Raw genomic sequence first — 26,877 nt, 5'->3', positions numbered from 1 at the left:
ATCTAACCGATAAATGGAATTAAATATTTTGATCGGTGAATATCACTTTTAAATTTTAATCCACATCTGCAGCTATTGTTTAATAAAAGAATAAATTTAAAGTTCCTTATAGGCCTTATAATTAATTTAAGGGGATTTAGATAGGCCCAAATAAATGGTTATAGTCAAATCTCGTAAGCGCTTTGAAAGAGCATCGTAAGCCATTAGTGGTAAACTTTGCAAGTAAAATGTCTGGCGATGACGAGCTGAAGTCAGAGGGCATAGGCCAAACACAGTCCTCGCTGATTATGGTGGAAATGATGGGCCGTGAAAAAGGGGGGAAAATAACTACGTACTATCTGAAATGCAGATGATTATGATATTTGCCAACTGGCAGAAACTTTTTTAATAAGTTTGTCAAAAGCAAAGTCTGGCAGGCAGCGGCTTTTTTCGCACAGAAAACTCGTCGTTTTCCGCCTGCTCGTTTGGCATTTGGAGCCGTTGAGCAAGTTTGTCCACAGGCGGTCTCTGCCGAACAGAAAACCCATTGACCTTTGACACCTACGCAACACCTCCGTGGAGATGGAAGCTCAAGAGGTTTCCACACAGTTTCCACACTCGCGGTGGTGCTGGGCAAACAAATTTAGGCGATTACTCTCAAAGCAAATAAGCAATCATCATAAATATCATTTTATTTATCTTATGGCAGTCCATAAATTTTTAAGATTTTTGCAATTTATTATGGAATGGCATGAAATGCAATCGTACATACAAGTGTACTCACAAAACTAATTAAATATTTTCCTCTTGAGCACGTTTAGATAATTAAATGAGTTGATTAGGTGTTCTATATTTAGATTTTAAAATTTAGTTTGTGTAGGCTAAGCTGATATTCAACCGTATTTTCTAATTCCCTCTCTATCTCAGTGGGTGTCTCTGTCTCTCTTTCTTATCTCCCTTCGCCTAAGTTCGGTTATTTTCTCCATGCATTCAAGTTGCGTCGGTGGTGTAATGGTCAGCATAGTTGCCTTCCAAGCAGTTGATCCGGGTTCGATTCCCGGCCGACGCACAAGTAAATTTTTTTTATATAATTCTCTTAATTTTCTGTGTTAAACAAACCCATTATTAATAACAACTATGGTAAAAGCATACGCTGCTGCTTGCTTATCAGCATATTTTACTTATAACTTCGGCTACCTTATTGACAACTTTGAAATTCCAATTTAGCCATCTACCACTCCCACGGCCTCTCCTAATTTCCCAAAAAATTTTATGGAAATTGTCCAAATTATGGGGAATCAAAGAATCATAACTTTTGGACTTCATTTCCGCAGCGATTTGATGTTTTGCATTCGAAATGTGATTGAGCGGGCAAATCAAAAGTTGGCTGCAACACAAATTATCCATTAGACGGCCCATCAGCGCGGCCATAATGGGCAGTTTGGCTATTATCAATTCAAGGCGATTAAACGTTTATCGATTGACACAACATGCCTGGTGGTCCCCCTTCCGTTCTATAGCACTTATACCTATATATATATATATGTACATATATCCCCATTCTCTATCCCAATCGCGATCCCCAGCGCGGCTGTCAATGCTGTCAACATAATTAACGGCAAACGTCTGCGCCCGACTGGCAGCCAAAGTCTCAGGGCCATGACAAGAAGTTATGCGACGGATTGTGAGGACGATGATGATTATTTCGACGACGATGGTCGGTGGCGATGGTGATGGCCCATCGCTCCCGTTGTAATTTCCCCGCATAATTACACGAAATATGTAAATGAGCGAAGGCGTCGCCAGCGCTTGACTTTGACTTTGGCTTCCTACTTGGGAGTTCTGCACCGGAAAAAAAAGCAAGGCGTAAATCAAGGAATACTTCTCACAACTAAGCATGTTTTGTCATTAGGTATGTATTTTGTTTCAGTGCCGGAGTTTTTTTCAGCGCCTTCCGCGCCCTTATTGCTCGATTATTTATATGAAAGGTGATTGCGCGCAATTAATGCATCAATGCAATGTCGAATATACTGAATATATTGAATACTAATGATGCGCACACACACTTCACATAATTGCGAGCCATAAATTGCAAAGTCAGGGCTGCGATAGATGCCAAAAGGAGCAAAGGAGCTAGATTCAATGACTCCCGGCTCGAGGACAGCAATCTGCAGCTCCGCTCAAAATGCTCGCTCGTCTAGTCGATGTCATTGGCTGCAGACATTCTCCAGACAGAGGACCAACCAGCCCTGTGGCCATATCTCATTGTCATAACGGACAGTGCTGACAGTAAATAATCCATCAATAATTGCATCCTCCAGTTGGCCGTCTCCCTGGTTCGAGTTTTTCCAGTTGGCCTGGTTGGCCCTCGGCGATTTCCACTCTCGGCCATGGCCAATGCTTTATGTCAATTGTGCTGACATTAATCATGGCAGTTTTGATTGCTCGATGTCGCGTTCTGCTTAAAATTGGCCACCCAAGGGTTTGACAACTAGGAATATCTCCTACTAACTCTCTTTGGGTGTCCGCTGGAACTGGTTTCCTAGTTGGGAGATCTCATCTTGATTAAGCGTAGTTGTCCATTCGTGGTCATTTGATTAGAGGCTCTGTGGAATGCTGATTTTATTAATCCAGTTTGGTAACCGGCAGGAGCTTGCGATTGCCATAAAGTTTTTATGACTTATCAAATTGACTTGGTTAAATATCCCTATTTTCAATATAGTGATATATGAGATATAGGTAAGCTTACAACCCTATATATACTTCGATATTTTATTAGATAGCCTCCAGTTTATATCCACAGAGACAACCGCTTAAGTAGTTCGTTTATATTTGTTTATGTTAAATATTAGAGTGCATGTGGAAGCCACTGAAAGTGAAGAGTTGAGCGCCACTTGTAGCCATTTTGGGGTCGAAATAATGGTGGCATTTTGACAAGAGCAAAGGTAACAGGTAAATGGCAAATGCCAAATGGAAAGAGGTAACAGGTAACAAGCATCGGTGGCTGCCACAGCAATAATGTGAAGAACTTTTTACTGGAAAAGTGGATTTTCCTTTTGCGGCATTTTACGTTTCTTTGGCTCGGTTTGCTTCTGCTTCAGCATCTCCAGCTGGCTTTGCGCTTTCCTTCTGCCTCAGCCTTTGCTCCTCGTGGCAGTTCTGTTTGTTTGCTTTTTGCTTTGGCAAGTTATTTACGTTTTGCTACACACAGCAAACTTAACCCCTCTGCCAAGCCCACCGCCAAACCGCTCGACTCAAAGTGGTGCTTTTGGCTGCGTCCAGGCGCAAAAGTGTTTGTAGCCGCCAGCAAGCTTATTTAGCCGCTCAAGAGCCTCTGAAGACGGTGGTTCTTTGGCGGCTTGGAGGGATTTGGGGGGCATGGCGGTTAATCTGGGTCAGGGTTCAGACGGAGAGTCTGTACCTGACATAGAAAACTTGGGCCGGAGGGTTAAGTGGAGGAAGCGAAGGAAGTGAAAGGATGTGGCGCTGTCAATCTGCTAATTTCTGAAAGTAGTTTGCGGCCACTGCAACCAAATCAAAGGTAATCCAAACAAATGGAGATGTTGAATAAATTTGTTACCTTTTTCATTATTTTTGGAAAAGAGCATACCACATAATTTCATTAATTTTTGTAATGGGCTTTGAGCCTCAAAGGATGCTTTCTAGTTTGCATCAACTATGTTCTAACACACAACCCATAATTATATATAACCCAACTCATGCACTCCAAGCCAAACTTCCTGACCCGATTAATGAAACAGCGATTTGAACAATTGGCGAATGCCAAAGCCCAATTCGAACCCCAAACAATATACAGTGACAACCGAACTACAACACCAGCAATCAAATCAACCAATCAACTGTCGATTACTTAAGCCATTTTCAATCAACACGGCCAAAACCAAAACCAAACTGGCTCACACACATGGCAGATACAAGCACATATACAGATGCATTGCCATCGAATTACAAATCTCAAACGCACAATAAACGCAATTACGCGAGTGTGCGAGCGAGAGGGACAGCGGGAGCGAGTGAGACGGGGAGGGAGTAGACCGCAGGTCAGAATAACGTGGCCCGAAAGGAAATCGAAAGGCCGGGCGCCAAGGATTTATGCAATTTTGCTCCACCAACCAACCATTTGCTAGGCTTCATCAATCAATCAGCAGTCAATACATATGCCCAATATGATTGAAGTCAATTGTGAGAAAAACAGCATTTTAGATAAGTGGGCATTTTTGGGGGGTGCGATGTTTTCGCCCACTTCCAATCTGCCATAAATTATTGATACGAAAGTCAATGCTGAATCTCTGACAGTGGGTCTCAAACATTTGCAAACAAATATATATAAAAACATTCTAATTGAAAAAATTATTTATCATTGATCTAAATTTAATTTAAGCAAAAGAAGTATATAAGTTTTTTAAAATCTTTCTTCTTTTTCTGCAAAGCACAGTGCTAAAATATTTTTCCAGATTTTTCCATTCAGAGGAAGGGTGTCCAAAGACAGCCCCAACCAATTGGCACTTGTTTTTCCCCCTTTTCGATTGATACAAAAGTTCTGTTTCCATCAGATATTTACGCACACACATGCACACCACCGCACTTACACAATCGAGAAGGCAAACACAAACACCCATAAATTTATATAGACAAAGTTCGATGCATAGCAAATATTGTATCTTATGAGTTTGTCTGGCAGATATTTTGCTTGTTGACAATGCATGAATAAGATAAATACTTGCAAATTGTTTGTAGTAAATAAATCAAATGTATCTGAGCCATGCTAGCTGCAATGCCTACGGTGAGGTGTAAAATCCTCTATTTGCTAATTCATAGATTTTGCGACCGCCTTTCTGTAAATGTCTTTTGTTATGATTTGCAATTTGTGGTTCTATAAATTGCTTCGAATAAATTAAATCTGGGGTTAGCCCAAATGTATATTTATTTTTTGTGTGGTACATTAAAGCCTAATCTGTGGAAATAAAGGTCTGTTTTTGTGTAAATATCCATGGTACAGGTTGTCACTTAAAAGCCTTTTCTTCCGAACAACAGTTTTAAGATCTAAGAAGTTTTCACGCTTAATAATATTCAGCTGCTAGCAGTAACTTATGGTTAAGACCTTTGAGACAGCGAAAGTGCTTTGAGTCATATCTTCTACTGACTAGTAGTCAGACTTTTAGGGCAACATGTGTCCAGGCATTCAGTCATGATTGAGTTCTGCTCGGAGTATGTTGGCGCAAAGCTGTTGCCTTCGACTGCTGATCCTCCTCCTTCTGTTCACATCAATCTGCAGCGTTTCGAAAAAATCCCTCAAATACTTCAGGAACCGAAAATTGCGAGAGAGAAGGATCAAATTGTTCGGCACCAAGAAGACAGAGATTCAATCACTCTTGATAAGTACGTGGAACTATACGGATGCCAATTTGCAGGCATGGAGTGTGTTGCAGCAAGGACATCGAAGGACTCGTCAGGCGGTGATACAGGGATGCATGGCCTGCCAGAACCAGCGATGTGGACGCCTTCTGGCCGGAAGATCCTCTCCAGATACGGAGGGAGCACTCACCCTGGAGGCAGCCATTATGGATGGAGAAAGCTTGGAATACGGTGCAGTGGCTGGGATGGATGGAGTTCGGAATGCCATTCTAGTAGCCGATGCAGTTCTGAAATACACAAAACATTCCGTTCTGGTCGGGAAAAGTGCAACGAAATTCGCCAGATCTTTGGGTTACAAAGAGGAGTACCTCACGGATGCGAGAACGAAAAATGTCTTGAAAAAGTGGAGTTCAAACGGCTGTCAGCCGAATTTCTGGCGAGATGTACATCCTTCGCCGGCGGAAAACTGTGGACCATATTCACCCCTACCCGAGCACCTGCATCAGCATCCGATGCACCAGGAATATGCCATCACACAGGGTCAACACGATCAGCTGGCCTTCTTGGCCCTGGATGCGGAGGGTAAATTCCATGTGGCCAGCCAATCAAGTGGCGCCCAATTCCGGATTCCCGGTCGAGTGGGTGATTCGGCGGTGCCTGGTGCCGGGATTTATGCGGATAACGAAGTGGGCGGTGCGGTGGCCAGTGGCGATGGCGATGTCCTGATGCGCCACCTGCCCGCCTTCCTGGCCGTCGAAGCAATGCGAGCGGGAAAGGATCCAGACCAGGCGGCCGAGTGGGTGGTGCAACGCCTGCTGAGGCACAATACGGAATTCAATGGAGCCGTGGTGGTGGTCAACCGACGGGGCATCTATGCCGCGGCCTGTGCAGGACTCGACGAGTTTCATTTCGTGGTCAGTGGGGGCAAGGAATACCTCAGCATGGCGCGGGTGGAGCGGGTCAAGTGCTTGGAGCGGGAGAATGAAGTCATAGATGGTGGACCCAAAGGACTGTTTCCCACCATTCCCGAAAAACAAAAGGTTCCATGAGGGTAGACCTACTTAGTCATTTCTTTGTCTATTACTTAGTTGCTTAAAAGACCATTAGCTATAAGATATGATTTGGCCACAAATTTTAATATTTTCTTTTCCATTTACTTTTCGGGGGACTCCCTTACTTATGAAAATATTGACCTATTCTCATTTTCTTTTCTATCATTCGGTTTTCCCTATTACCAAGGCTAAAAACTTTTTACTCCACCCTGTAAGCCCTCAATTTTTCCTTAACGCTTTCAGTTTTCTCGTTTTGCTACATTTTTATTTTCCCTCACGCATTTTTATCCCCAATTCATCTGCTTTGCATATTTCTTTGTTATGTTTGTATTATTTTCGTTTCATTTTCCATTTCGGGTCTTTCTCGCCCTCTCTGTTTTTTGGATTATGTAACGTAATCCCCTCGTGTTGGTTGTAAGGGAAAATCTGTTGTAAGTGTATGCAAATAAGTACAGCTGTGCTTTAATTTGCCTGGCCAACAAAGTTTGACCTCAGCATTAAAGTTGTATGGAAAAACTCTACTGTTTAAGGCGTCAGTATTATTAAGTTTAATTGCTAGATTTAACTTCATTATAACTACTAGAATTATTAGGCTATAAACAAATATTGAGCTGAGGAAGTCAAAGTCAAATGATAGCATTCAATTAAAGGCAGAAATGTCGGTCGTATCTTTTGCCAACTAAGATTATAAGCCTGTGTGTCATAAAAATTTACTGTCATAACTCACACCGATCCGAACCGATAAGTTCTAGATAACCGGAGGGCATATAAATAAGAAATTGACCGGCAATGGGCCATTCGAATACCTGTTAAAAATTCATAAAAGTTTTCGATAAGAAAGCAGGCAAAATAATACAAACACAAATCAGAATTAATGCTAATAAATAATTGCTAATTAAAAGAATATAATCCCCCGCGTGAGTCAATGCAATAAAATTTAAACACTTTATTTTACATTTCACTTATTTGTCCGACATAAGCCAGATAAGATTTTTGAATGGCCAAGCAAACAAATCGTATATGGGGTGATATAGAAACTACTAATCTATAGGGAAACATCTTGAAATTGCTTAGCACAACAAGTACTGCATTGTAATATCTTTATCAGTCTGCCGACTGATTAATGTGAATTTTCTCAAGTGTCGCAAAACAATTGTGGATTTTTCGATTCTTTCAATTTAGCTGCAGCCTAGTTTCAGTTCGATTTGGTCGTCCAACGGTGTTGGAAGCTCTTCAAAAATGTTGCAATCGGGCAAATTTGTTATACTACTTGCTATTTTCCTGGCTTCTCGGGAAATTTCAGGAGAAATTTCTAGGGAGATGCGAAATTCAGCTGAATCGCCCAAATGTTACAGCTGTGAAGGCATAAATTGCTCGAGAACCACTCGTCAAAACTCCACCGTTAGCTGTTCTGATAAACTGGACGTTTGCGTTACGATTTATGAGGATTGTAAGTCTGAAGTTCGAAGGATACTGCATTTTTAAATACAACGAAATTTCCATTTTAGTTGCTGTTAGTGAGCGCGGTTGCTTTTCCCAAATCTCTTTGGCTGGTCAAGCCAAATGTGCGGCCAAGGACGATCAATGTCAAAAGTGCAGTGGACAGCTGTGCAATAATGTGGGACGCAGGGATTTCAAATGCATTCAATGCGTGGGTTCTGATGTAAGTAAGCCAATCTCTCAAAGTTGCAACTGTAATACATATATTTCTTATATTTTTCTGCACAGTCAGCTGACTGCAACAAGGGTGCCACCGCCTCCTTGGCCGCCACCCAATGTGGCCTCCCCACCTCCGCCAATTCCTACTGCTATGTCAAGGTCGTCGGCGATCAGAAGGACAGCCTCCAGAGAGGATGTGCTCTTTCTGTTAAGGAGCAGAAGGCCTGCCTGGAGGATTCAAAATGCTCGCTCTGCCTGCCGGAAAACTCCAGCGATTCCGTGGCCTGCAACAACTTCGATTTGGAATTGGGACCAAAATCCTCAGCCGACCGGAGTAAAAAACTCATGAGCTTCGGCTTGGCTTTCTTTGCCCTGCTCTCGCTTAAATTGCTGAATTAAATTTTTAAATAAATATATGAAAATAAAGCGAATAATCACTTGTTTACTGAATGTTTTGTTTTTCTATCTTATCGGCTTTTTGGATTGTTCAATTTTTTTCCGTCAATTAACTAGCAGGTGGTCCCTGAAATACTACCACTGTTCAATCACGACGGAATTCTTTGGCGGACAGTTTTTTTAGAGGTCACTTCAAAAAAGCTGCAAAATACAGTGGTTGTTAAATTTATATATCCACTAAAAATTTAATTTGATGTTTCTGAGATGACTCCATACCATACGATATTAATTATGTCAGGACTAACCAATATAAAATATTTATAAAGCTTGTTTTATACATGAACGACTTTATATATTAATAAACGATAATTATTATTTTATTGCATAAAATGTATAAAATAAATGTAAAGTAATATATGTACCGATTTTTCTTGCAGTGGGATATACTATATTGTTTTCGGCTATTTGGAGTGGATGGAGAATCCCCAGTAAGCTTAAGCCAAGGAGTAGATGAGTAATTTCAGATATCTATAGTTGTATACATGTGACTGCCCTCTGCTGTTAGTTCTTTATAGAAAGCGCTCAAGTGCTTGGCCATTTCCATGCACAAACACACATACTGACAGCAACCGCTCTCGAGGACACTTCAGTGGGGCATTTGAAGTGGTCGGCGGTATAAAAGCCGATCGCAATGGCCAATTGCCTGACAGTCGAAGCAAAAAAATGAAGGCCCAAACAATGGCGAAGGTGTTGAGTGCGGTGGTGCTGGTGGTTATGGTGGGTCATGTGGCCGCTAACACGGCAATCAGTTGCCACACTTGTGAAGGAGCTAATTGCCAAAGGGTTCAACTGAGTAAAACGCAGACATGTGTGGATTCCCTGGACTATTGTGTGACCATCTACGATGAAGGTGTGTTGAAAGAGAGGAAATAATTTGTTTTTTCAAATATAAAACAACTCTATTTTGATATATTTCAGCCAAGGTTTTGTTCAAGGGTTGCTCCCTGGAGATTCCGAAGGACTTGCGTTCCAAATGCAATGATAATCGCTCTTGCCACAAATGCAACACGAAAGAATGCAACAATGTGGGATCTGCGAAGTACGCTTGCATTCAATGCGATTCCAGCAAGGTAAGTGAAGAGTTTTAAAATATAAAATCAATTTTAATTATAACATTTAAATTCCCTACAAGGACTCCAATTGCGCTTCTAATGCCGCCGCTTTGGAAGCAGCCCGTTGCAGTGCCCCCACGGCTCCAAACTCGTATTGCTATGTGAAATCCTCGGGAGGATCCATTGTGCGTGGATGCTCCACCACCGAAACCGATCAGCAGAGCTGTCTGAACGATTCTAACTGCCTGTTGTGCTCACCTGGTGACATTAGGAACTGCAATGCTGCAAACATCGTCGAGAGCTCAAATGTAGGAAACCGCTTCATCCGATTCCTGAGATAATATTTATAATGAAATATTTGTATATGGGTCAAGAAATAAATTAAATGCGATTATAAAATATATACAACCAAAAAATGAACTAAAAGTAATTTTATTTTGTTCTCAACAGTAAAATAAATAGATAGAATATACAGATTGCCTGAAATTCTGTATTCCATAGTAAATAGTATAATAAATCTTCACAAATTTATTTATCCAGTGATACCTGTTTAATTGGCACAACAAAAGAATAAAACAAAGGCGATTATATTAAATATACAAAAATTAATGGCATGCATTTGTTTTGAAATAAATCTGTAAGACAGAATAGTCTTAAAAAAGTTGCCTTGTGAAATTCGTATGATAACTTTTGTATACATATATTAAGATGACAAGTCTTTGATGAATCATAAAACCTTAATTGATAGGACCGGTGTTAATCTATGACAACAACCTTGAATAGGTTCACTCCAAATTATCTGAACGAAATTTGATCTAATTCGTTGTCTAATCTAGGGAGATAACCCATTAATGGCGAAAAATTCCATTACCAGTGTAAGCTTGTTTGTTTACTTATGACCAGGGAACTACTTAAAAACTACCCCACAAGAATTCACGTACTTGAAGGAGCCACACAAAAACAACTGAATTGCTTGTGCAATTTTTGAAGTGATGGACAACAACTTAACGAGCTTAATTACTTCAGTCAGCTATCTGGGAAAATATATCAGTAGAATCCTCTTGAGAGACCAGAATTTATATAAAGGGATGACCAACAAATGGGAGCCTTTCAATGCTAAATGTTCCCTCCACAATGTCAAACTTAAATTGTTCTAAATTCTTGGTCGCACTTGTGTTGACCAGCAGCTATGTCTTGGCATCGGAAAAATGCATTTATTGTCGGGATATAAATTGCCAAAGGAGCAGCTATAATGCAGAGGAACAATGCTCAGAGAAGTTGGATGCCTGCGTGAGTGTTTTTAAGGCAGGCGTAATTCAGGCCCAAGGATGTCTGGAAAGTCTCGAAGATGATTGGCGAGAAAAATGCGAGGATAAAGATGAAGGACATGAAATCGATTGCGAGATATGTGTAACCGAAAGATGCAACAACGTTGCATCCAAAAGGGCTAGTTGTCTTCAGTGCAACAATACAGAGGTAACTATGGAAAAGAGCAATGTCTTATTCGATTTATTAAAAAACTTTCCTTCTTCAGGACGCACAGTGCGCTGAATCTCCCGGGCTACTAAAGGCTGTACAATGTCCTATTGCTAGATCTGGCAGAAGTTTTTGCTATGCCAGTTTGATTGGAGACGTTTTGAGAAGGGGATGCTCCCTGACCCTTTCAGATCAAGTCAAATGCCTGGCTGATCCGAATTGCCACTTGTGCGATCCTTTGGAACAACCACATTGCAATGATCAAATTGTAAGGGCAGATGATTCACCAACCACTCCGGAACCGACGGAATCTACAAGTTCTTCAACGGAGTCCACGCCTAGTTCAACAATGACAACTGAATCATCATCAAGTTCTACAACCAGTACATCTACAAGTTCTACAACAAACTCACCAGAAACTACACAATCCACCACAGAACCTTCGACCACTGAAGAGGTTCCAACCACAACCGACAAACCCAATTCGGCATTCGGTTTGAACGCTTCCGTATTGCTGATCTTTGCTCAATTGGCAGTTTGTTTTTACAACCCACTTAAATAGGCAAAGTGGCGGCGCTTAGCCACAATTCCCACGGACTTCTCCAATCTATGTACGACATTATTAAAGTAATTTTTATGAAGTGACCATAAATTATTTTTGCGATCAAACACAATCTTTTCGTTTTTTATGTCGTTGCTGGACATATTATGTCATTGATTAAAAGTTGATAAGCTCAGATTATGTTGCGAAATACCACTAAACCATAGCCCAGCCTACTTATATAAGCATTTCATAGAATCAAATTGGGATATCTTTAAACAGGATCTACTATAAATCCAAAGTATTTTATTTATTTTCTATTTATACCTGTCTGAGATTATTTTTTGGTGTTGAAATATGAAAAGCTTACGAGATAACTAACAAATTGGGTTATTCCGATAGCAAAATCTATAATCAATTAATAAATTTTATTCACTTATGACTCATTAGTTACGAGTCTGTGTCTTATTCTTTTTTTACGTGAATCATGTTGAACATTTATTTGTTTGTAACTACTCACTGACTTCGTGACATTATAAAATGGAGTGCCTAAAGTCCAATAGGGAGCAATAATAATAAGCAATAGCGTTATTAGATTAAATTCTTAGAAATAGCCTTTACCTCTATCTGGGGTTTTCCTAAACTATTTGATTTACAACTGTGAAATGAGCGCCATGATTTGACAATAACTATCGAATAATCGAACTGACCATCGACTTTTGAAGCTTTAAGCCATTTCCCTTCGCAGATAGTTATTAGGGTGCTTTGAACTGATACGAATCTTCGCAAAACTAGCAGTATATGAAGAAATATTTCAGGGGGGCCCCCATTTGGCGGCTTCAAATGGCAGAAGTCCTCTAATCAGCCAACATATATTTCGGCTGTCCGTTGCACAACCTTATCGAGTGGTGTAAAAGTGTTCACGACTCCATTTCGCCTGATTATGGCCGGCTTATCTGGGATAGTTGTTGTTGCTTTTTATGTTAATTCCCCTCAATCGGTTATAAATAACGAAGCTTTATCGGCCATATAGCTATGGCAACAGCACCTACAATATAATCGCATTGGTCCCCTAATATAGAGCAATAATCAAACAGCCACGATAGGACCCATCGATCGATCGATTGCTCGAGCTTGTCGCCATTGGAAAATCTATAAAAGGCCTCACATCAGCTAGCTAAAAATTAGTTGCCGGAAACCATTTTTGTGGCTAATACGGAAATACGCGAAGTGGCCCTCAAACGATCATGAAATCAACGGCGGCAGGAGTAGCTTTGCTACTTCTAGTGCTAAATCACTCAAGTGGTAGGTTCGATTCTAAATCAAGGATTAAGATCAATGTAAAGTGAAAGTGATCGTGATGGTTAAAGTGTAAAAAAAATAGTTGAAACTACCGAAAACTAAACCACTAAAAAGAAATATGTTTATACATAACACTAAATAAACGCAGATACGTTTGGTGTTTTACGTAATGACTTTCTTTAAACGAAATCTATGAAAAATAGTGACGTGAAGGATACGCACACTGTAAAATAGCATATTGTAGCCATACACATTGCTATGTTTTAAACTTAATTTACTTACATAATACATGTAATACTAAACACAACTTACCAGACACAAAATAAATATTCTTTGGGAAATACAATGAACAATAAAGAAAAAATAGAAAAGAAGATTAACGTATCTAATCTACCAAAAGTATCTGCTCGTGTTATTCGCCATCGGACAATGAATATAACAAGTGTACGCCCGTCAATCGCGCCGACATTTATGACTCATAGCCATGCTTTTTTATATGGTGTATATAAAACATTTATCTATCTATCTATAAAAACTGCACTTCATGATGTGACATAAGCATGTAACTCTTATTGGTTCAAAGTAAACCTATCCTCATAGTAGTTATTTTAGTGTGTTAATAACGTTGCGAAACACCAGCAAACTTAATCGAAACTTTCGAGTGTCTTAAAAATCCATTCATTTTGATTTAGGTGGATTAATTCAAGGAAAAGATTAGAACTTGCTTTTGGACTTTGTATTGAATCCAAAGAAGTGGTTTGAAAAAAATTTGTTGGTGCACACTACATCTAAAACTAATAAATGCATGATTACAATACATTCATACATAATTTATGTAATAAATGTCCACTTTGCCTTGATACAGTAATCGAAAACCAACTGGAATGACGAACTTTCTCTTTTCAAAAGAACACGCTTCTTAGTAGATTGTGTTTTGCGATCGGTATTGAATTGGCCGTTTTATGGATCAGAAAGCAATTACTAGTTTATTAATTTATTAGCTGATTACGGAGTAAAAGATCGCGACGATGTGGTAACGGCAGCCTTCAGACATCGGTGGTCATAAATAACGCGAAATTCGATTATCGTGCGGCCCATAAACTCTTTAATACGTAACAAGCCGCAGTGTCATTAATTATACGTTTATCAACGTATTTTCCAGCTTGGATTTGGCTTACTTGCTGAAATTAGGGGCACGTGGATAAGGTTTATTTGAACTTAGAATTACTTGGCTGTTGATCATGTTATAGCATAGTAACATAGTAGTGATATCTATTATTTGCAGATGCTTATACCCACAACTGGCATTCGGGCCCCATCAATTGCTACGAGTGTTCCACACTCGATGAGTGCTCTGCAGGATCTGGAGCCCTACGAAAATGTCTGGGTAACGATGGCCAAAGTTGTGTGGCCATCTTCAACAGCGATGGTGCTGTGATTCAGAGAGGGTGCAGCGACAACTTAGCATCCGTTTGCACGGAAAGCGGCGATAATTGCTATGAGTGCCGATCCCACGGATGCAACTCGCTGAAAAGCAAGGAGAATTTGCTGGATTGCGTGGTTTGCGATGCCCAGAGCGATGATAACTGTGTCTTCGACATTGAACTTGTGACCGAGAGAAGGAAGTGCAACCAACAATGTATTACAGCACTTTACCCCACAAACAGTGAAGTGGGTGCTCCGTTGGAATTGGTTCGCAGTTGTTTGGATGATCTGGATCTGGACGATCGAGAGGCCTGTTCCGAAGGATCCCTCGAAAACTGCGTGGCCTGCAGTACGGCAAGCTGTAACAAGGTGGATTTGGGTGTCCGTGGAAGCTGTAATGTCTGCAAAGGAGATTGCAGCAATCCCCAATCGAAAACCTGCCGAGCTGTCCCATCTGGAGATAAGCCTGAGAGCTGCTTCATCGAAATCGATGCATCCGGAGCTATATACGAAATGGGATGCCTAAGTCAATACAATGTGAGCGATGTTACCCTCATGGAAACCAACAAGCAGTTGTGGTACTGCACTGGTGACAATTGCAATGTGGAATCTGCTCTGGCAAAACCACAAACATGCAAGCTGTGCAGCTCCCGGACGGATGAGGATTGCGCCGTGGCCCCCGATAATGTGGAAACGAATACGCTGTGCGAAAGTCTCGTGAACACCGATTGCTATTCAAGGATCCTGGACAATGGACACACGGAGAGGGGCTGCCTGACCAGCTTGGAGGGTGAGGATTACCTGGACTGCCTCAAGGACAGCAATAGCACCAAGTGCAGCAGATGCACAGGAGAGTTGTGCAACGAGCAGGTGGGTTTTTTTTTCAAATGGAATTGGATATATTATGAGCTTTTTATATCTATTTAATTTATGTATTGCAGCTCCAACCCACGGAGCGACTGAGCTGTCAGATTTGCGATTCCGGTAAGGATGCCTCCTGTGAAGGATCGCCCTCCGCCTCTGCCCTCTGTCTTCTGCACACACCCAATCAGCAGTGCATAACTGTTATAGATCTCTTGGGTAACACTCAACGTGGATGCAGTGCATCCGTGGAGTGTGAGTCCAGTAACCCGAAAAAGTGTGACGTCTGCTCTGGAGACGATTGTAATACCGGAAACCTGAAGAGGTTGGAAGATGGCCAGCCAGGACTGTGGGGACAGAATTTGCCCCTTAGCTGCCAGAGCTGTTCTGATGCCACAAGTTGTGCCGCCAGTGATCTTTCGAATACAACCTGCTCAAGTAACTCTGACTATTGTGTGACAGTATTCGGTGCGAATGGATCTGTGTCGGCTAAGGGTTGTAGCCAGGAGGTTGAGCAGACCTGGGCCAGTTACTGTGATGCCAATGGCGGAAGCTGCCACAATTGCAACTCCAATGGATGCAACAGTGCCAGATCCTTGGACAGCTACACCGAATGCATCTACTGCGACTACGAGAACGAAGATTGTGCCACCAATGCCGCAAACGTAAAGTCCCGCCGCCTTTGTAATGGCCAGTGTTTTACTGGTTCGCGCAGGAGATCCAGTGAGAACTTCATTTTCGACACTGTGCGAGGATGTTTGGATGACAAGGATCCGGAGGATCAGGCGGCCTGCATTGCTGGCACCGATACGGCATGCATAGCCTGCTCCGGAGCCAACTGTAATGTGGAGAATATATCCCAAATCTCACAGTCCTGCTACAAATGCTCAGGATCCGATTGCGATGACCCGAAGGCCAGCCAGTGCAGCCAGTACAGTCCCGATGATCGTTGCTATATCCTCTTCGACTATGATGCAGATATCAGGGGCATGGGCTGCCAGTCCGATTTGGATGAGGAGTATGTGGATGAAAACTTCCACTCTCTCCTGTTCTGCGATGACAACGACTGCAACTTCTTCGATATTCTACCAACCCCACACGAGTGTATCGTCTGCGATTCTTCCGAAGATCCCAACTGTGCTACGGATCCTTCAAAAATCACATTAATTGGAAATTGTGGAGTCCTGCCGTATACCAGCTGTCAGACACGCATCATAAGTGAGTATTTCTTACTATATAAATCCAATTGTATTCTCAAATGTCATACCTTGAATTAATGGGGTGATCCTCTTTTGTGTTTCATAGATGGCAGAACTCAGCGTAGTTGCCTGAGCAGCTTAGAACGTGAGAATTTGCAGGAGTGCCTCGATGGAACAGGAAACTGTGTGGTTTGCACTGGCGATCGCTGTAACGCCGATATATATCCCGCGGATCGTCGTCGTTGTCAGCGCTGCAACTCAGTCACCGATCCCACGTGCTCATCTGCTCCCGATGCATCCGAGGTGTGTCCCTACTACCTGGAAAACGAAGGATGCAGTGCCAAGTTGGTGGATGGAGAAACCTATCGTGGTTGCCAGCGGGAGTTCACCTGCGACGATTCGGACAAGCAGCACTGCCGTCTGTGCTCAGGCAAGGACAATTGCAATGTGGCGGATCTGTTCAACTCCTACATTGGATATCCGAGCAAGTGGCTAACTCCGCCAGTCAATTGCTATTCCTGCAACGGCACCGATTGCCAGGGAGCCAGCTCGGGCACCTTACGCAAGTGTACTGGTAATGATGAGCAGAATTGTGGCACCGTTTTTGATGCCTCTGGTTCGGTGATCTTCCGTGGTTGCTCGGACACACTCTACGAGGATGCTGAGCTCCTTCAATACTGCGATGAAAACTCGGCCAACTGCAAGTTCTGCAAGTCCAGCGGTTGTAATAACGCCAAGGAGTTGAGCACCTATGTGGATTGCCTGTTCTGCGATGGAAGCGATGAGGCCGAATGCGTCCGAAAAGTGGGCGATATAACCCGAACTTTGTCCTGCCAGGGCAGCTGCCTAACTGGCCTGTATCCCCGCAATCGATCGGAGGCCAATCCTGTTTACGATCTGGCTCGCGGCTGTTTGGACGACCTCGATTACGACGATCGTGAGGCATGCTCTGCCGGAACCCTGGAGAACTGTGTTGCCTGCTCGGGCGCCACGTGCAACAAAGCTGATGTTCCCGAAGATCGTCTCAGCTGCAATGTCTGTGAGGATGCCGCCTGTGAAACACTTACCAGTCAACTTTGTTTGGGATATCGATCCGGAGATCAGTGCTATATACATGTGGGCGATCGCGCTATCAAGGCCATGGGTTGTGCCACCGACTTGCAGGATTCGTTCCTGTTAACCAATCGCAGGGACCTCTATCTCTGCTCCGGCGACGATTGCAATACCAAGGATAAGCTGAATTTGAATGGCGTTTCGTGCAATGTCTGTAATTCTACTTATGATGATGGATGTGTTGCTGGGATCACGGTCTCGGCTGCTGTTTGCGAACACTACATCAATCCCGAGTGTTATAGTTATCTGAATGAGGAAGGCGTTTTGCTGCGTGGTTGCCTTATGGATACCAATGATGAGCTGTTCGATGAATGCTCCAGCGCTGGCAGCACCAACTGTACCATCTGCAGCACGAATAATTGCAACAACGACGTGTATCCCTCAAATTGGCTGACTTGCTTGCGTTGCGACTCCGCCAGCGATGCGGATTGTGCCCTGAATCCGACGAGCTATTCGAGCTACTGTCGTACCTACTCCGAGGATGATGCCTGTGTCACTTCTCTGTCCAACGGTCGTACCCGTCGTGGCTGCCAATCGGAGCTGAATTGCGATGCATCTCAGGCGGGTAGCTGCCGAGTGTGCTCCGGAGCCAACTGCAACACTGTGGATCTTCAGTCGAGCTACGTTGGTGAGCCAGGAAAGTGGACGGATCTTCCGCTGAGCTGTCACGTTTGTAGCGATGCAGCCAGTTGTGCAACAGTGGGCACGGAAACCACGAAGTGTGAGGGTAACAACAAGCAGACGTGCTCGACGGTTTTCAATTCCGAGGGTCAAGTGGTGGCCAGAGGATGCAGTGACGCTGTCTTGGCTGCCAACTTGGACTACTGCGATTTGAACGGAGACAAGTGCGTACAGTGTAAGTCGGATGGATGCAATAATGCCGTCTCCTTCGACTCCTATGTGGATTGCTACTTCTGTGATGCCGAGGATGATGTGAACTGCGCATGGGAGAAGCCAGAAAGTACCAGAAAGTGCCAGGGTCAGTGCATGACGGGATTGTATCCTCGCAGCTCATCCTGGGACTCCGCACTGTTGCCCACTCGCGGATGCCTGGACGACTTGAATGAAGCGGAGCGAACATCCTGCGCCGCGGGAACTCATTCCAATTGCACCGCCTGCACTGGATCGCTCTGCAATGGAGAAGATGTCATTGCGAATCCCCTGGAGTGCTACACTTGCAAAGACCCGTTCTGTGAAGACCCGACAACAGCGAAGTGTGTGGCCTACCGGGAGAATGACCAATGCTATTTGGCTTACGACGACTCTGGGGTGGTGGCCATGGGCTGCGCCAGTGAGTTTGAAAAGCAAGTTATCAAGGAGCTGGTGGCCCAGCAACGTTTGCTTCTGTGCTCCGGACAAAAGTGTAACGAATACAGCATTACACCCGATCCCAACACTTGTCTGCAATGTACCTCTACGGATGATCCTCGATGTGCCACCAACCCGAACCAGTTGACCAATACCAATATTTGTTCCCAGATTCCCTACACAGAGTGTGTTACCCAGATTGATAGTCAGGGTAACACCATTCGTGGTTGCATGTCCAGTTTGGGTGGAGACGATTTCTACGAGTGTCTCACTGGCGATGGAAAACTCTGCGAAACGTGCACTGGAGAACGTTGCAACGGCTTATCCGTATTCCCCGCCGATCGTAGGAAGTGTTATCAGTGCGATTCCACCAGAGACCCCAACTGTGCCGCCTCACCAGCTACTCTTATAAGCACTGTGTGCCCCATTTACTCCCAGGACGAGTCCTGTGTAACCACATTGTTGAATGACATTACGTACCGAGGATGCAGTTCGTCACTCACCTGCTCAGATCCCTCCGATTCCAGGACGTGCCGCGTCTGCAGTTCCGCCGATGGTTGCAACACCATTAACCTTGAGAAAATTGGCGAGGATGGCTTGCCTGGAGCATGGCAAGAGGTCCCCATTGAGTGTCTAGCGTGCTCGGGAATAGATTGTGCTTCTGGTGGAGGTACCCTAACGAAGTGCTCGGGATATGATAACTGTGTGACCGTGTTCAGTGATTCCGGTTCAGTTACTCAAAGAGGTTGCTCAGAGTCCGTCTTCGAGGAGTCCGACTACTGCGATGAAAATCCCGCCTACTGCCCCCGTTGTAATTCCAATGGCTGCAACACTGCCGACTCCCAGGATAAATATGTGGAATGCATCGTTTGTGATTCCAGTGTGGACTCGAATTGTGTAAGTGATCCCACACAGATCACGAAGACACGCCAGTGCCATGAACGTTGTGTCTCTGCCTTCCTGCCCCTCTTCAACGAAACTGACGATCCCAGCTATGCGCTAATCCGCAATTGCTATGATGACTTGGAAAAGGAGGATCGTGATGCCTGCACAGCCGGTAGCAAGAGGTTCTGCGCCACTTGTGAAGGAGCCAAGTGCAATTCCGAGGACTTAGTGGCCAGCCGGCATAGCTGTTTGGTATGCCAGGGAGATGAGTGCCAGAGTCCAAAGGCTAGCAGTTGCTCCAATTACAGGGAGCACGATGAGTGCTACATTCAGTTCGATGAGGAGAGGTCGATCACCTCGCTCGGCTGTCTGAGTGAATTGAGCCACGACGATGTCTATCTGCTGAAGCGCTCCAAGAGATTGCTGACTTGCAGCGACAACGATTGCAACACCATTGAATCCGTGCCAGAAACTCAGACTTGCACTTTGTGCAGCTCGCGTACCGAGGCCAACTGTGCGATAAGTCCCTTAAGTGTCGTTTCATCCACAGATTGTACCTTGGGTGGCTTCCCTGAATGCTATTCCCGTGTCCTGTCCGATGGTAGCACAGAGAGGGGTTGTCTTTCCAGCTTGGAGGACGACGACTTCCTCTCGTGCTACAACAGCACCTCTGCCTCGTGCAACTCCTGCCAGGGAAATAAGTGCAACCAACTGGTTTACCCCAGTAATCGCCGATCCTGCCACGTCTGCAACTCCGGAACGGACGCCAATTGTGAAAGCAACCCCAGTAGCCTTACCGTGTGCTATCTGTACGATGCAGATGACCAGTGTGTGACCAATCTGAGGAATGGGGTGACCTACAGGAACTGCGCCTCCTCGCTTAGTTGCGAGGCGAATGCCAAGAACTGTGTCTACTGCGAGGGCGATGGATGCAATCAGATCGATTTGGCCGCCAAGTCCGATGACAATATTGGAAAGTGGCAAGATCTTCCTCTGGAGTGTCTTACCTGCGAGGGTACCGGCTGCCAGGAGGAGGAGATTGCCTCAGTCAAGTGCCAGGACAACAACGAACAGGACTGCCTGACAGTGTTTGGATCAGATGGAGCCGTGACCAGACGCGGCTGCCAGGATGAGGTCGAGGCGGATGCCACCATCTCCACATATTGTGGTACCAACGCCGGCAGCTGTCCTTCTTGCAAGTCCAACAACTGCAACAATGCCACTGCCCTGAGTCAGTACACCACCTGTATTTACTGCGACTCCTACAAGGATTCCTCCTGCTTGTGGGATCCTACAAGTGCCAGCCACAGAACTCGTCAGTGCCAGGGCCAATGTATGACTGCTCTGTATGGCAGCGCAGATGCTGGCTTGGATCTCATCCGAACCTGCTTAGATGACAAGGAGGCGTCTGACCAGCTGACCTGTGCCAACGGCTCTGATTCCACCTGCGCCGCCTGCAGCGGTGACTCCTGCAACGTCCAGAGTTTGCCCGAAGACCGCCTGAGCTGTTACACCTGCGAGGGCGATGAGTGTGAGGATCCACAGCCCAAGACCTGTGCCATCTACAAGCCCGAGGATAGCTGCTTCCTGTGGGTGGACGAAGAGAACGATCTGAAGCAACTCGGCTGCCTGAGCTCCTTCCGCAATCAGGATCTGGAGGCCATTATCAAGACGAAGCGCATTTCCGTCTGCAATGGCACCAACTGCAATGTTCCCCAACTCCAGTCCCCCGTGCGATGTGCCGTCTGCGACTCTCGCGAGGATTCCTCTTGCGCCACCGATGCCCAGGCCATTGGAACCTTCAGCACCTGCAGTCAGTTGCCCCACACAGGATGCTTCACCAGATTGGAGAATGGTACGTTTGGAAAAAAGGTTTTTAGTCAGAGATTTTCTTAATCCATCCATACTCTTTCCTAGATGGTTCAACCCAACGTGGCTGCCTGTACGATCTCGACCAGACTGATTTTGCCTCGTGTCTTCTAGGAAGCGATGCCAACTGTACCGTGTGTTCGGTCGATGGATGCAATCGTGAGGTAAATAAACAACAAAAAGAAACATTTAAACTTAAAATGATCTAAATATTGTCCCATTTCTAAGGTCTTCCCTGCTGATCGCCAAGTGTGCTACTCCTGCACCTCTGCGGATGACTCCAGTTGTGAATCGGATCCCTCGTACACCTTGGCCTGTCCGTGGGTCAGCGATACTGAGACCTGCAAGACCCTGCTTTCCAGAAATGTCACAACCCGCGGTTGCAGCAGCATCGTCGAGTGCGATTCCAGTGACTTCCGCAACTGCCGCAGTTGTTCAGGCAGCGAGTGCAATGCCATCGATTTGGCCAACCGGGTGGACGATGGTCAGCACGGTTTGTACCAGGACTTGCCCCTGAAGTGCCACTCTTGTGTGGGCGAACACTGTCTGAGTTCGCTGGGACCTGCGGTTACTTGTTCGCTGAATCCCGAGCAGGATTGTAAGACTGTCTTTGAGGCTGATGGCGTGTCGGTGAGGAGGAGAGGTTGCTCAGACGATGTGGATGACTACGAGGATCGCTATTGCCGAAAGAATCCTGCTTTGTGCTTCACCTGCAAGTCGAACGAGTGCAATGACGCCTGGTCCACGGAGGAGTATGTGAGCTGCACCTTCTGCAATTCGGCCAACAAATCGAGCTGTATCACCGATCCCAAGGAATCCGACCTGAGCAAGCGCAGTTGCAAGGGTCAGTGCTTGGTGGCTCTGAGTGGAGAGGATTTGATTCGATCCTGTTTGGACGACAAGGAGCTGTATGACCGTTCCGATTGCAGCACCGACGAGAGTGGTACTAACTGTGCCACCTGCTCCGGCGCAGAATGCAATACCTTCTCGTATCCGGCTGATCGACTCAGTTGCCACACCTGCTCGGATGCCACATGTTCGAGCAGCCAGTCCCAAGCCTGTTTGGCCTACAAAACGAATGACTACTGTTTCGCCAAGTACGCCACTGATGGCAAGGTGGAGCTGATGGGTTGTGCTAGTAGCCAGAATAGCTCCAGCTTGGAGCAGTGGCAGGAGGGCAATCTGTTGTACTCCTGCCAGGGCAGCGAGTGCAACGAACTGAGCCGACTGCCCGCCGAAGGAGAGTGTCTTTCCTGTGATTCCAGCAAGACCTTGGAGTGCGCCCAGGATCCCACAGCTGTGCTGACCACCATTACCTGTCATGCGCCCAACTCCGATTGTATCACTCGTCTGGCGAACGGACATACGCACCGTGGATGCAGGAGTGAACTGAGCTCTACCGAAAGCAGCAGCTGTGTGGCGGATGGCACCTGCTCCGCTTGCTCCGGAGCCAAGTGCAACGTCGAGATCTTCCCCAACAATCGACGACGCTGCTACATCTGCAACTCCATTGATGACCCACTTTGCGCCCAGCATCCCAGCAGCTTGGCCGTGTGCCCAATTTACGAGGCAAACGACGAATGTGTCACATCCTTCAACAACGGCCTCCTGCGGCGCGGATGTGCCAGCGAATTGGAGTGCGAGATCGACAATGAGGATCACTGCAACAAGTGTTCCACGGATGGTTGCAACACGATCGAACTTACGGGTTCAGCCGGCGGACTGTCCGGATTGGGATTGGGTCTCACCCTCATCGTCGCCTGGCTGATCAGCTCAACTCAGCGACTGTAGGATATGTCCTAAGAACAAAAACCTTCCAGTTCCATTTCCGCCATCTAGTTAAGTAGATTTATATAGAGTATGCTTATGTAATTAGATTGCTGTGCTGAGCGCGACGGGTCGTTTGGACTCGTCGCTCGATCTACCAACGATTTGTAAATAAACCAAACGAAAATGTATAACAATTTAAATGGTTATCAACTTCTTAGTTTACTTAAAGAAAGCAATTGTGTTGGAAGGAGTTTTGAAACTGGAAGTTCAGATGATTATGCAACTATAATATCGTTTTCTTTGTGAATTTCTTTACCGTTGGGAAAATTGTAAAACAAAGTATTTCTCAGTGTATATACATTTAAGTTCCCTATTTATTTTACATTATGCCCTGTCCACACTTGGTTGGTCTGTTTTGAAAGCCTTAACGCCTGTCTACCTTGGAACTCCTTCAGTTTCCACGACTTTTCTCCGCTGAGATATGCCAGACAGATTTTCCCCTTTACCGACCCACTATTTCCACGTCAATTTTTCGCTCGAATAAAGTTGAAAAGTGAAATTGCCTCTCCTCCCGAGAAGCCCAAAAACAATGGAAGGGAAAAAAGTTGCCAAGAAATTGCGAAACGCAGCCATTGGAAATAAAATGCAAATGCAGAAGGCGATGCGTTGTGTGTTGCTTTAGTGAAGTTTAAAGCAAATTGAAATTCGTTCGGCATAACAAAGGAACGAAGAAACGCACAACTTAATCCAAACTCCTGCCGAGAAATACAGTTTTGTCGTCCAAAAATTGCCATCAAGATTGGGAGCCAATGAAAAGACAACTTTCTGTGGCGGAAAAGTTGCCGCAAGTCCATTTGATTTGCTTTTAATTGCCGGCTTTTTGGTCCGACCAGCGATAAGCAATTGCGTTTTAGATTTATAGCGAGCAATTAAGTGGTTGACAACGATTTAATGGCAAATTACACAATAACCACAAGACATGTAGGCGGTTACTGGAAAGATTCGAAACGAGTCCGGAAACTGGAGGGAGTCGTGAGTAATGCGAATTAAATGAACTTATTGATGGCTCACTTGGTCATCAAGGAACAAAAAGACTTTTGACTACCCATAAATTGTTGTTGAATTGTATGCCATTTTGGTTTTGGATTAAAATCTAAAAAAAATGTGCTTTTAGCCAGCTTAAGTCGCTTAAGTCAGTTAATATATTTCTGTTGCATTGCTTGTTTAAAATACCTTTGATTGATTTTAAATCACGTTGGTCTGTAGAAAATCATTCCTTCCTTTTAAAATTTCCTGACTATATATTTTATCCGATCGTGACGTTGTTTCTTTTCAGTTTTTACAGTCTACAGGACCAAAAGTCTTTGCGGAATTTATAGATTACACGTATTCATCGATCACTTTGTAAAGTCGACAACCTGTTGTTTTTTATTTGCTATCGCCTTGCAGCTGTCACAACAAACTGCCCGTTAAACCAAACTGCAAGTTGACCAATTTATTTCGCCGCGTCTATCACGTCCTCTAACTCGGCTTTCCCCGCGATTTTCCCGCGTGTTCCCCGCTGTTACCAACTTTGGTTCGCTGACAGCGACAGCCGCTTTTAAAATCTATTAGCTGGCCAACTGCCGGGCAACAAGGAAAACAGCAACAACCATTTCCACTGTAGGAAGCCTGTTTTCGGCGCCAGAGCAAACAAAATTTAATAAACCGCTTGCCGGCTTCCAGTTCGCTGTGAGTTATGTGCCACAAAATAAATTATTTTCGGGTTTGTCATTTGATTAAAATGTTTGAGCGCCGAGCCAATGGCAAATTAATTGCAGCCCTGTTTCGTGGTGTGTGGCAAATATATCCACATAGTCCTGTTTGAACCAAAAATAACTTCGATATTTAAAACATTTCATTTTATTTCAGCTCGATACATTATGTATTTTAAAATAAACTTAAATAGCATATTCTGGTGCAGAAAAACAGGGAGCTTTTTACTTACACGATCTTCGTGAAATTTAAATTGCAGCCTATATGTATTGTATCTCCCCTTTGATTTCAAGGGAATTCAATTAATTTCCGCAACAACTCGTTTCTGCCCCAACTGTCACTTCAATTTGCTGGAGGAGATTGCCACATATGTGGACTGCAGAAATGGAGGGCAGGAAACACGGAAAGTAGACAGTGCAACATTCGGGAATCCCACTCGTCATCTTCAGCGTTCCTGGATGTCTGAGGTGCGTACGTGTCTGTGGCATTTTATTAGGTTTCGATGGACTCGCATCGTGTCCGAAGGAAATTAAAATATTTCGAGCGGTAAATTCAATTTACTTTCAGCGTAAATATGGACGGACAGACATACGGACAGAGTGACGGACGAACATGGCCAGATCAACCCGGCTATTGATCACAGGTGCACTTTCTTCAAGCTGTTTCATACTTTTCAAAATATTTAACATAGTTTATCCAAGAGTGAAGGGTAAAAGAACCTACGTGTGCCATTTAAACAAAATCCAGACAATTGAATTTTTTCTGCCACAACACACACACATAGAGATAGAACCTCGCATGCGAGATTATTGTTTTATGGAGCCAGGGCATTATTTAAATTGAATTTTTACAAAATTAACTCGATTGTGCTACAAAGAGAGGAAAACAGAGTGCACATTTATATTCAATGTTGGTCTCTGGGCTTATGCGATATTTATTTATGGCCGCCAACTTGTTTGTTGTCCCTACGCCCTATTGCCTTCCCCCAACACCCCGCTCCCTCTTCATTTTCCTCGGGATCCCTAACAGCATTGGGCTTATATTTTATTTATTTTCCTACGGATACAATTGAACAATTGATTCGCGTGCATTCGAATTTGTTACAGGGATTTAAATTGAATGATGTATGGTTACGTGGATTCGTTACAGTTTTTTCCACGCTTTTTTTATTAGAGCAGTGAATTTTAGAATTAAATTTATGTGCGGACTTTTAAATAAGCGAGTATTTAATATGCTGAAACTACATTTATTTGGAGCTATTATGTAATGGGCTTCATTCTTCTATGCGTCTCATGTTCTTCGGTCTATTAACTTTTAAACTGCAACAAATCACGCATACGCAATGTTATCCAACAAATGCCACCAATTTACATTGCATTTGGCAAACGTTTAACAATTTTTGGCGCATCCCGTCTAGTTGGCACCATTTGGTCAGCACCAAAGAGGAACAAAACTGAATAAAAGCTAAGAAGACTGGCCGAATTTGATAGTACTTTACATTAAATACCCTGTAATACCAATGCATTGCTATGTGTAAATGAAATATTCTATGTATTCATAAAATTGAAACCAAAATTAAAATACAATAAATTGTGCTTTAAAATTAACTATCTTTATTGGCTATTAGTAATATACACAGTTGCAGTTTTTATTGAAACAATTCGAGTACTGATATCCCCATAACACCTTCTGGTACCCTATGAAAAAAATATAGAAAAATGTTTAAAATATATACAAATAAATTAAGCAATCACATGCAATAAAAACGGACTGAACGCAATGCGGAGTGGAATTTTTGT

At 44.0% G+C, this 26,877-nt stretch overlaps 5 protein-coding genes and 1 non-coding gene across 6 annotated transcripts; all 6 read left to right on the top strand.

Moving 5' to 3' along the window:
• Positions 1-976: 976 nt before the first annotated feature.
• Positions 977-1,048, top strand: Trnag-ucc. The gene has a single exon. It is a non-coding gene; the product is annotated as a tRNA-Gly (tRNA).
• Positions 1,049-5,058: 4,010 nt separating this feature from the next.
• On the top strand, positions 5,059-6,610 carry LOC6735634 (L-asparaginase-like protein GD25160). The gene has a single exon (XM_002082518.4). It carries the CDS (start codon positions 5,211-5,213, stop codon positions 6,402-6,404), a length of 1,194 nt encoding a protein of 397 aa, XP_002082554.1. The 5' UTR covers positions 5,059-5,210; the 3' UTR covers positions 6,405-6,610.
• A 613-nt stretch (positions 6,611-7,223) lies between these two features.
• On the top strand, positions 7,224-8,516 carry LOC6735633. Its single transcript, XM_002082517.3, has 3 exons — positions 7,224-7,857; positions 7,916-8,070; positions 8,136-8,516. Exons 1-3 carry the CDS (start codon positions 7,647-7,649, stop codon positions 8,463-8,465), a joined length of 696 nt encoding a protein of 231 aa, XP_002082553.1. The 5' UTR covers positions 7,224-7,646; the 3' UTR covers positions 8,466-8,516.
• Positions 8,517-9,149: 633 nt separating this feature from the next.
• LOC6735631 lies at positions 9,150-9,987 on the top strand. Its single transcript, XM_002082515.4, has 3 exons — positions 9,150-9,372; positions 9,441-9,592; positions 9,655-9,987. The coding sequence occupies exons 1-3, from the start codon at positions 9,186-9,188 to the stop codon at positions 9,913-9,915; spliced, it is 600 nt and encodes a 199-aa protein (XP_002082551.1). The 5' UTR covers positions 9,150-9,185; the 3' UTR covers positions 9,916-9,987.
• A 685-nt stretch (positions 9,988-10,672) lies between these two features.
• On the top strand, positions 10,673-11,719 carry LOC6735630 (probable cell wall protein PGA61). Its single transcript, XM_002082514.4, has 2 exons — positions 10,673-11,050; positions 11,109-11,719. The coding sequence occupies exons 1-2, from the start codon at positions 10,688-10,690 to the stop codon at positions 11,610-11,612; spliced, it is 867 nt and encodes a 288-aa protein (XP_002082550.2). The 5' UTR covers positions 10,673-10,687; the 3' UTR covers positions 11,613-11,719.
• Positions 11,720-12,743: 1,024 nt separating this feature from the next.
• Positions 12,744-23,517, top strand: LOC6735629. The gene is made up of 6 exons (XM_016181405.3): positions 12,744-12,896; positions 14,179-15,188; positions 15,260-16,397; positions 16,485-21,539; positions 21,602-21,717; positions 21,782-23,517. Exons 1-6 carry the CDS (start codon positions 12,839-12,841, stop codon positions 23,342-23,344), a joined length of 8,940 nt encoding a protein of 2,979 aa, XP_016028996.1. The 5' UTR covers positions 12,744-12,838; the 3' UTR covers positions 23,345-23,517.
• The last annotated feature ends 3,360 nt before the right edge of the window (positions 23,518-26,877 follow it).

This window comes from Drosophila simulans, chromosome 2R (assembly GCF_016746395.2).
Source record: "Drosophila simulans strain w501 chromosome 2R, Prin_Dsim_3.1, whole genome shotgun sequence".
Lineage (NCBI taxonomy): Eukaryota > Metazoa > Arthropoda > Insecta > Diptera > Drosophilidae > Drosophila > Drosophila simulans.
Note: the sequence above shows the minus strand (reverse complement) of the source record. Positions and strands in the feature narration are given on the sequence as shown.

Bases quoted from the DNA above. Each gene is read 5' to 3' on its own strand.
- LOC6735634 (XM_002082518.4), top strand. From the start codon at position 5,211: ATGTTGGCGCAAAGCTGTTGCCTTCGACTGCTGATCCTCCTCCTTCTG.
- LOC6735630 (XM_002082514.4), top strand. From the start codon at position 10,688: ATGCTAAATGTTCCCTCCACAATGTCAAACTTAAATTGTTCTAAATTC. The intron at 11,051-11,108 runs GTAACTATGGAA...TTCCTTCTTCAG, and splicing joins TTCAGTGCAACAATACAGAG to GACGCACAGTGCGCTGAATC.
- LOC6735631 (XM_002082515.4), top strand. From the start codon at position 9,186: ATGAAGGCCCAAACAATGGCGAAGGTGTTGAGTGCGGTGGTGCTGGTG. The intron at 9,373-9,440 runs GTGTGTTGAAAG...GATATATTTCAG, and splicing joins TGTGACCATCTACGATGAAG to CCAAGGTTTTGTTCAAGGGT. The intron at 9,593-9,654 runs GTAAGTGAAGAG...ATTCCCTACAAG, and splicing joins TTCAATGCGATTCCAGCAAG to GACTCCAATTGCGCTTCTAA.
- LOC6735629 (XM_016181405.3), top strand. From the start codon at position 12,839: ATGAAATCAACGGCGGCAGGAGTAGCTTTGCTACTTCTAGTGCTAAAT. The intron at 12,897-14,178 runs GTAGGTTCGATT...TATTATTTGCAG, and splicing joins AGTGCTAAATCACTCAAGTG to ATGCTTATACCCACAACTGG. The intron at 15,189-15,259 runs GTGGGTTTTTTT...TATGTATTGCAG, and splicing joins GAGAGTTGTGCAACGAGCAG to CTCCAACCCACGGAGCGACT.
- LOC6735633 (XM_002082517.3), top strand. From the start codon at position 7,647: ATGTTGCAATCGGGCAAATTTGTTATACTACTTGCTATTTTCCTGGCT. The intron at 7,858-7,915 runs GTAAGTCTGAAG...TTTCCATTTTAG, and splicing joins CGTTACGATTTATGAGGATT to TTGCTGTTAGTGAGCGCGGT. The intron at 8,071-8,135 runs GTAAGTAAGCCA...TTTTCTGCACAG, and splicing joins TTCAATGCGTGGGTTCTGAT to TCAGCTGACTGCAACAAGGG.